General features: G+C 36.1%; 1 protein-coding gene across 1 annotated transcript in view; it reads left to right on the top strand.

Annotated features, from left to right (window-relative positions):
• Window positions 1–9,394, top strand: part of Naf1 (nuclear assembly factor 1 ribonucleoprotein) — a 35,200-nt gene extending 25,806 nt beyond the window's left edge. The window contains exons 5-8 of the mRNA XM_050162236.1: window positions 2,476–2,636; window positions 4,898–4,949; window positions 7,219–7,321; window positions 8,533–9,394. Coding sequence (XP_050018193.1) covers window positions 2,476–2,636; window positions 4,898–4,949; window positions 7,219–7,321; window positions 8,533–8,978 — 762 coding nt within the window. The 3' untranslated portion in view covers window positions 8,979–9,394. The remainder of the gene's footprint in view (window positions 1–2,475; window positions 2,637–4,897; window positions 4,950–7,218; window positions 7,322–8,532) is intronic.
• Window positions 9,395–9,803: the final 409 nt, after the last annotated feature.

Consider the following 9,803-nt stretch of genomic DNA (forward strand, 5'->3'; position numbering starts at 1 on the left):
TCTCCCCTTACCTCTGTTCCACCCCCACCCCCAAGCTCTCAGTTTTTGCCTGGAAATCTTATATACTTCCAATATCCAGGAGGATAACTACATATTTTTTTCCTTTGGGTTCACCCTCTTAGTTAGCTTCTCTAGGATCACCAACTATAGGCTCAATGTCCTTTGTTTATGGCTAGAATCCACTAATGAGTGAGTATATACCATATTCATCTTTTTGGGTCTGGTTACCTTGCTCAGGATAGTGTTCTCTATTTCCATCCATTTGCATGCAAAATTAAAGATGTCATTGTTTTTTACCGCTGAGTAGTACTCTAATGCGTATATATTCCATACTTTATCCATTCTTCCATTGAAGGGCATCTAGGTTGTTTCCAGGTTCTGGCTATTACAAATAATGCTGTTATGAACATAGTTGAACAAATGCTTTTGTAGTATGATTGGGCATCTCTTGGGTATAGTCCCAAGAGTGGAATTGCTGGATCCTGAGGTAGGTTGACTCCCAGTTTTCTGAGAAACCACCACACTGATCTCCAAAATGGATGCACAAGTTTGCATTCCCACTAGACTAGCAATGGATGAGTGTTCCCCTTACTCCACATCCTCTCAAGCATAGGTTATCTTTGGTGTTTTTGCTTTTAGTCATTCTGACAGGCTTAAGATGGTATCTCAAAGTTGTTTTGATTTGCATTTCCCCTGCTAAGGAAGTTGAACATGACCTTAAGTGTCTCTTGGCCATTTGAACTTCGTCTGTTGAGAATTCTCTGTTCAGTTCAGTACCCCATTTTTTAATTGGGTTATTTAGAATCTTAGTGTCAAGTTTCTTGAATTTTTTATATATTTTGGAGCTCAGTCCTTTGTCTGATGTGGGGTTGGTGAAGCTCTTCTCCCATTCAGTAGGTTGCCTTTTTGTCTTAATGACAGTGTCCTTTGCTTTACAGAAGCTTCTTAGTTTCAAGAGGTCCCATTTATTCATTGTTGCTCTTATTGTCTGCTACTGGGATTATTTGTAGGAAGTGGTCTCCTGTGCCCATGTGTTGCCGACTACTTCCCACTTTCTCTTCTATCAGGGTCAGTGTGGTCAGATTTATATTGAGGTCTTGAATCCATTTGGACTTGAGTTTTGTACATGGCGACAGATATGGATCTATTTTCATTCTTTTACAGGTTGACATCCAGTTATGCCAGCACCATTTGTTAAAGATGCATTCTTTCTTCTATTGTCTAATTTTAGCTCCTTTGTCAAAAATCAAGTGTTCATAGGTTTGTGGATTAATATCCCAATCTTCGATTTGATTCCATTGGTCAACGTCTTTGTTTTTATGTTAATACCAAGCTGTTTCCATTATTGTAGCTCTGTAATAGAGTTTGAAGTCAGGGATGGTAATGCCTCCCGAAGTTCCTTTATTGTATAGGATTGTTTTGGCTATCCTGGGTTGGTTGGTTGGTTGTTTTAGCCTAGGCTGGTTTCCAGCTCACAGAGATCTGCCTGCTTCTGCCTCTCAAGTGCTGGGATTAAAGGTGAGCACCACCACTGCTGGGCGTTAAATTATTTTTAATTAAAAGAAGTATTAACATATTTCAGAATGTTTTTATTTTTATTACTTTAATTGAAACTTTATTTTTCAAGTATTTGTAAACTTAAGAGTAGTCTTACCTTGTATTAGTTTTGCTCTTTAATGAAGGCAAATAAAAGATTGACTCACGAAATGAGACCACATAACAAAAGCAAGTATCCAAGGGTTGGTGAATCAGCACATGAGTGCCATTAATAAACTGGTGAAGGAAGTAATGTACATCTTTAATCATCATGCATTCGGCTCTGGCAGTTGAGCCTCTTCCAAAATTCCATCATGGCATTACATATGATGCCCAACTATTTGCATCTCCCTGAAACTGCCTTAAACAACAGGTTAATGAAGTGAGCTGGATCACAAAGGAGGATCCTGTGTCCACTCGCTGCAGCTGTAGAGAACAGGACAGTCAGTCTCTAACTTGCAGCAGTTCTCCAGCTCCTTGCAGCGCTGTGCCAGCTGCTCTGCTTTTTAAGCTAAGGAAAACCAGGGCTTCATTTTACAAAAATAACAGCATTTTAGGAAAACAACATTGACATTTTATCTTTTGATTCAGAAGCTTGCTTTTATATTTTCCATCATATGATTTCATTTTTTGACTCCATCCTGTAATTCAGTGTAGCATGTAACTCATGAACATTGATAGAAAAGTTCATTACTTACATCTAACAGGTACCACCAAAATTATTTGAACTGTCAAAAAATAAACTTATACTTATTTAAGAAATGAAATGTTTAATAAAACTATTGCATTTATAATCAAAATATAAGAACTGAGTGTAAAAAGTAAAATGATTTGCTGTAACATAGAATTGCCTTGTTTTAGCAATTATATTTTAAAAAATCTTGCTATCTTTTCAAACCATTATTGAAAGGTACATATTCTGTGTCCTCTGTTTTATAGATATTTGAGATCTTTGGACCTGTTGCCCATCCATTTTATGTGTTACGGTTTAATTCTTCAGACCACATTGAGAGTAAAGGCATCAAAATAAAGGATACTATGTATTTTGCTCCATCTATGAAAGACTTCACTCAGTATATATTTCCAGAAAAACTCAAACAGTAAGTGCTCCATTGCTATGTTCTTCATTGTCATTTATATTTTAAGAATCATCCTTAAGGATCACATCGGATATTTGCATTACAATTCATAACAGTAGCAAAATTAATAGTTATGAAGTGGCCATATAGAGAATCACACGACATAAGGAACTGTATTAAATGGTTGCAGAATTAGGGAGGTTGAGAACCACTGCCCTAGATGATAGTTTCTTATAGTTAAATGATGGCTGTATTCTAGACACCTTATTTTTCTTTCTATAACATATTTGAGAGCTGTGATTTCTCATCACAGGCAGAAAATGTGTATATTTATACTTTATCCAAAGAAGCCACGAGGATCACAGCATTCAACGAACATAGACATCTTTTGAGCTCTAGTTTACTGCAGTTTTTTTTCCTTTCAAACTACTTCAATATTAATTAGCATTACTACATAATTATTCCCAACATAAGTAAAGATTTAAAGAACTGTTTTGTTTGGTTTGTTTTGGTTGTTTAAGGCGAGGTGTCATATATCCTTAGCTGGACTCATCTTTGTCCTCCTGCCTCCATTTCCCAAGTGCTGAGTTTACAAGTTTATTCCACCATAGCCTTATACAAAATATTCTGAACTCTCCCTTGTAAGAAGTTCTCTGTACCATTTTAGTCTTAAATCAGGTTCCTAAAATTCATTTACTACTACAGAGGTAAAAGTTTTATCTTCATATGGACAAGTCATATATAAGAATGTAAAGTAGAACCATTTGGCCTTCATTATTTTTCTAGCTGTGTGTGGTTAATTTTCTACATGAATTGGTGATGGGATAAGTGAATTAAATGGATACTAAGTCATAAAGGTTTATATTTTAGATAATGCTTGAGCAATAGACATCTCATTCTTCCTTGAATATTAAGATGTATGTGCTCAAAAAGGTTTTCTGAAAATGCTTACAAATATAGTTAAATAAAAGCAACTTTTTATTCTTGATTTTTCAATTCTGAAAAGAAATATGAATAAACCAGAGAAGTGAGTAGTGAGGCTGAACTGTAGCAGCCCTACCCATCTCTTCATTTTGATATCTCCTTGTTCCTACCTTTTGTAGGACTTGGCTTTTGGAGTATAGTAGTTCAGCCCCTTGGCAGTTCCAGGCCTAGCAAGACCAGTTTAATTAGGTTCTGTCCACTTGCTGTCTTGTTGCTTGATTTTTCTTTGGCGAATGTAGGGTTCTTGCAGTAGACATTCTAGCTAATGAGCTTTCCTGTTAGCTCTATAAACTCCATACCAAGGATCTTGTACATCATTTCTTATACTGACTATATTCAAAAGAAGCACTGGATTTATGTGAGGTTAACAGGTTAATAACAGCTGGCCAGATGATAGAGTAGTCATTTATAATACACCTATAGAATGTCAAAGATCTCAGTGAAAAATTTAAAGCAATTTAGTTTTTATTTTGTGACAAATAAAATTTTGTCATTGGCAAATGTATTTTAGTGGCATTAATTCCAGAGAATCTCATTTATTTTTAAGATCTAATTTAAAGTACTGAGAACATCTAGCCAGAATAATTTATATTAATGTAGTTGAGTAACAAAGATGACTGAAACAATGAAATGGTTAAGATTAAACATTTAAAAAATGAGGTTTCAGAAGTTATAATTATACTGATACTTTTTTCACATTGTAAAACTTCCTCCCCGAAGTTACTAATTCCATCTAATGACTCACTTCATATAGGCGTCTGATACACTACACCGTCCTCCAGAGTATTCGGTGTTCCTCCTCCTCCCCACACTCATCAGTCTTTTTTATCTTTTTGATTTGAGAACCACTCATGGAGAATTCTTGGTATTTTTTTTTAGGTGAAGTAAGGAGCAAGAACTTGTGTCTTTGCCTCTGCCTGTTCCTGTGAAGCCTTAGAAAGGGAATTGCCCTGTTTTTCATGTCTGCAGCAGCTAAAGCATCTTTTGTGTGTGGGTGTGGAACAGAGTTTTGTACAAAGATCAGGCATTTAAAAAGTGAAAATCAAAAGTGCAAAATCACTTACTCTTCCCAGTATAGAGGAGATCTCAGTTCCCCAGTGCTGACACTTGCATGTGCCCTGTTTGTTGTTGTTGTTGTTTTGTGTGTGTGTGTTTCTTATAAGATGAATATGTTATGTGAAAACAAAAGATAGTCTTTTAGCTTTTTCCCATTTCCATATAAAAGTACAGGTAGAACTCATTTAATTTCCCAAAGTGTTAGGTTCTGTAAGTTCTTAACAAAATCTGATCTTTTCTAGGGACAGAGGATCGGATGCCTCTTGGAAGAATGATCAGGAACCACCTCCAGAAGTTAGTATGAGCCTTTTTACTTAATATTTCACAAAGCAGCACATGCCTTAGTCATACACATTGTTAAATAATTCTGACTTATTTACCTTGTAATTCTCATTTTTATCAACTGGTAGACAAAAATGTTATTACTTACAATTGAGTTTGTTCTTCCGTTTAGTTAATGTCTGGTACCTGATGGCATTTGCTGTGATGCCTTCAGTATGTCAACCTTTGGGAATGGGGTAGAGTCAGGAGCAGCTGCTGACTCTTCCTAATGTTCATCTCCCTCTTTAATCTGTCCAGATGTCATTTAGGAATCACATGCATGCGGATGTATCATTATTTGGTCCCACTCTAGGTGATACAAAGTTTGTGGTAAAGATTTAAGTGTTGTGGCTTTGGGTTAATTGAAGATTTAATTTCTGAATACTTCAATTATTTCAAACAGTGCTGAAGATCCTGATATGAGTCAGGTTTGCGCCCACTTACAGAGATTTTACAGGAATGAATCCCTTAGCTCAGGGAATAATCTATCTGATATCTACCAAAATGTTATCTCATGATATTGATGTTGGTACTTACATTCTCTGTTGTGCTCAGGGCGTCTTCATAATGAAATTGCATGTTTTAAAGTGTATAGACGTTCATGTGAGTCTTGAGATTGGTCGTATTAAACTCCTCATTTTAGGCCTGAGGATTGAAGTTAATAATTTTGGTAATGTTAAGTTCTTGTGAAATTGGTTTGGTTTGATTTGATTTGGTTTTTACAGAATGAAATCCCATGTGCTGCATGATTGTGAGTGTTTGTGGGGTTCCAGGGGCCGGGTGTGGCAGTCTAGTTCAAGAAAATGTTGGAATTTAATTTTATATATTTGTTAATGACATTTTATAGTCCAAATGAATTCTCCAATTTTTTAAAAAGATTTATTTATTATGTATACAACATTCCTTCCATGTGTGCCTGCAGGCCAAAAGAGGGCACCAGATCTCATTATAGATGGCTGTGAGCCACTGTGTGGTTGCTGGGAATTGAACTCAGGACTTCTAGAAGAGCAGCCAGTGCTCTTAACCGCTGAGCCATCTCCAGCCCTGAATTCTCTAATTTTACACTATGGTAAAATGCTGAACATACATAAAAGACGTGGAGATTTCTTAATTTCTTTTTTTTTCTTTTTTTTTTTTTTTTTTTTTTTTTTGGTTTTTCGAGACAGGGTTTCTCTGTGGCTTTGAAGCCTGTCCTGGAACTAGCTCTGTAGACCAGGCTGGTCTCGAACTCACGAACTCACAGAGATCCGCCTGCCTCTGCCTCCCGAGTGCTGGGATTAAAGGCGTGCGCCACCACCACCCGGCCTTAATTTCTTAAATCTCATTTTTATACAATTCTAATGTATATATGAAAAAAATTATAGTTGACTTAAATATTTCATGTATACAAAATTGATTTTTTTATAAGAAAAATGATTTTAGGAGATGATAGCAAAATTTATTCAATGTAATCTCTAAAGTTGCTTCAATTAACTTTCCTTCCTCTCTCTCTTGAGTTACTTGACAGTTACCGATTCTGTAGTAGGAAGAACAGCTTTGGTTTGCTTTCAGAGCATCTTTACTTTTACATTCTCTGTGCTTTTGGCTGTATGCATATTATTCCCATTTCCTGTTCTGCCAACAAGTCTTCCTTTTCTACTTTTTTTTTTAACTCAGCCCCATACTCCTCTTAACACGAAATCACAGAATTTGTTTTATTGCTTGTTGTAAAGAATGAAATTTGAGATCATGACAAGATTGATGGAAAGGTATTTGTCTGGTTTTGATTGACCAAATCATGGAATGATGATGTTCTGGATCTGGTGGTGTGTAAAAATAGTTTAATCTTCTTACTGTTTTCTTTGGCAGCTGGCGTGATGATGAATCTTAAATTAAGCAGGAAGTTAGACTTCTAGCCAGGGAATATGTCTTTCATATCTTAAAATTGCTGATTTTTGGCATTTTAAAGTTACCTATCTATCTGAAGCTTTCTAGGAATTCAATAGACAAATTTTTTAAAAATGCAAATTTCGAATACCCAGCTTATTAAACTCTTTAGGGCTTAAAAACAAACATAAAAAAAAACACGATATCTTTTCTGTTACTACTTTAGATGTTAATCCACATATTAATAGGTAGTATTAAGTTCAAATGAGCAACCTTCTCTCATGGTTAGTGGTTAAGTAGCAGTTTGAGCCTCATCTACAAGCACCTGTTTTGTTGGCAAAGACATGATACTTGAATTTCTACTTTTATCTGTAAGGCTTTGGATTTTAGTGATGATGAAAAAGAAAAAGAAGCCAAACAAAGGAAAAAGTCTCAGATTCAAGGGCGGAAAAAACTCAAATCTGAATTGAATGAGTCAGGTGAGTATATTGTTTCTATTTTGGCCTTCTAGAAATATGTAAACTAAAATAAAGTAGAATATCTGGGTTCTCTCTATCTCCTGGCACCCCTCACATTGCAGGCATTACACAGCATGGGCTATGTTGAGAGCCCCAGGAATACTTGGTGTTTGAAATCAATCTGAAGTTATCTTTTAGGATATCAAGCTGAGTCCTTAGAGGCAACTGTGCTTATAGTGTGGTTTTCTTAAGGGATAGATTTGCCCATGTTTAGAATTCAGTGGTGTGGCACCCAAATCAGACTCTTTATTTTGACTTTTTCTTTTTAGAAATTGAACTTTTTGAGATAATTGTAGATTCCCATATATTTATTATATGCCCCTCACACTATTTCTTTCAATTGCAACATCTCGTAAAACTTCTGTGTCACATCTGGAGTTAGTGCTGAGGTGATAATACTGTGACCAGAACAGAATGTTCCTTAGTTCTTCATTTGCTTTCTAGTAGTGACAGTTTAAATCTTTTTCACCTCAGTTCATGACAAGCTGTCTATCTGTCTGTCTGTGTGTCTGTGTTTCTCTGCTCCTTCCTCCTTTGTCTGCCTTGTAGCACTAGAGATCAAATTCATGGCCTGGTTGCATTACCAGTGCTGTTTTCCATGTCTGTAATGTGATCATTTCAGGAGTGTTACATAAGTGAATCCTAGTGTATCACACATTTGCTTTGCTGCTCATCATACTTTCTTGGAAATCCCTTCAAGTTTCTATATTTGTAGATTGTTCCTTTCTTTCCGGAGTCCTGTCCCTTTGGGTGAATTAGACTATAATTGTTTAACTGCTAATCTGTTAAGGAGCATCTCGCTTACTTCCATTTTTTTTGGTCAGGAATAAATGTTATATAAGTATATATATATATGTGTATATATATATTTAATAAATTTGTATTTCTCGGGACAAATGCTAAGCAGGAACACAGCTTTCTTTCTTAGCCTTGAGTGTTTGTTGGGGATTGGTGCTTTTGTTGTTTTGTTTTGTGGTTGGATGCAGTTATTGTTAAATATTTTGTCTTGCCTTTCCTAATCCTTAAGCATTAAGTTGTGCCTTTTAAATTCATTTAAAATTGAGTTTTCAGTGGTGTTAGTAACTTAGGGAATAGAATTTATTCTATAAGCAATTATCTTGATGTATTAAACCAAACTTTAAATTTGCTTTTATGTGTTTCTGGCATCGCAGGTGAAGATTTTGGTGAAGTGCATCAGAATTGGAATGCTTATGGCTCTTCTTCAGAATATTCGAGGGGATATCACAACAGGGAATTCACAAGAGGCTTTCCCAGGGGAAGATATTCCAGAGGAAGCCACAGCAGGCCTCCCCCTCAGCAGTTGTATAACTCAGATCAAATGGCATCTCAAGAGACTTTGGGATTTCCACCTCAGAGACAAGATAATCCTGTCATGCCCCACTATCCCTTTCCCCCTCCCATGTTTGATATGCATAACTTTTCACTCCCTCCCCCACCCCCACCTCCTTCTGTAAATATGGGGTGGGCTGCACCTAACATGGCCTCTCATCCCTTACTTAATTTACCATACTCCCTACCACCACCACCCCCTCCCCCACCTCTTCCCCCTCCCTCTCCTGGAGAGAGTAATTCTTCTCATTTTGGACCTTACTATTAGGTATATGCTTGTAGTTCAGAAAAATATGGACTGTTCAGATTATATGTTAAAGACTTTTTTTAAAAGGAAAATCTATCATGGAACTAGATTTTTAAAAAGACATTGTAATATAGTAAATGAAATGACTCATTTATATGTTCATATATTTTAAATGACTCACTTGTAAGTTCATATATTTTTGTGACCTTTGTGAAATACTGTTCATCTGATCTCTTAGAGAAAAATCCAATTTATATAATATTTAAGTAAAATGTTGAATCATGTTCTACACTACCCCATCCACCAAACAATATGCGTTGTCATGGCTGTTAAATATGCCTCTAATGTGCTGGACACTGTCTTCTTAGTATAACCATAAAATAAGATGTTCAAGTCCTACTAAGTGTCTTTAAAATAAAGTATTTTTATAAACTTGACACTTTTGGAATTGTGAGTGCAAGAATTCTTTAAACTTGATTTTTGTAAGCAAGTTCAGTGCGTGAAGAAGGAAGACACTGTAAGCAGAAGCTTCGTTAGCTGGCAAATATTAACTGTGTTGACAAACACTCTGTCCTTGTAGGTCTTCATTGCTTATGCGTGTGTAGAAAGCTCTACCATTGAGTCGCTGAGAAATTAAGGTCTGGGTGACCTGTCTAATGGATTCATAGCGAATGACCAAATCAATTTAGAGTTTTTACCTGAATGAGTTTTGTTTTCCAGCACAGTGTAAATGCTGAGAGGAATCAAGGAATTTGGGATCGTGTATAGGCTTTCATCAAAGTCTCTCCATTCTCATTTATGAACAGAAGCCTGCATGCTCAGTCGAGACTCTTAATTTAACTGAGG

The sequence above is a fragment of the Alexandromys fortis genome, unplaced genomic scaffold (assembly GCF_014885135.2).
Source record: "Alexandromys fortis isolate MF-2015 unplaced genomic scaffold, M_Fortis_MF-2015_v1.1 scaffold_110, whole genome shotgun sequence".
Lineage (NCBI taxonomy): Eukaryota > Metazoa > Chordata > Mammalia > Rodentia > Cricetidae > Alexandromys > Alexandromys fortis.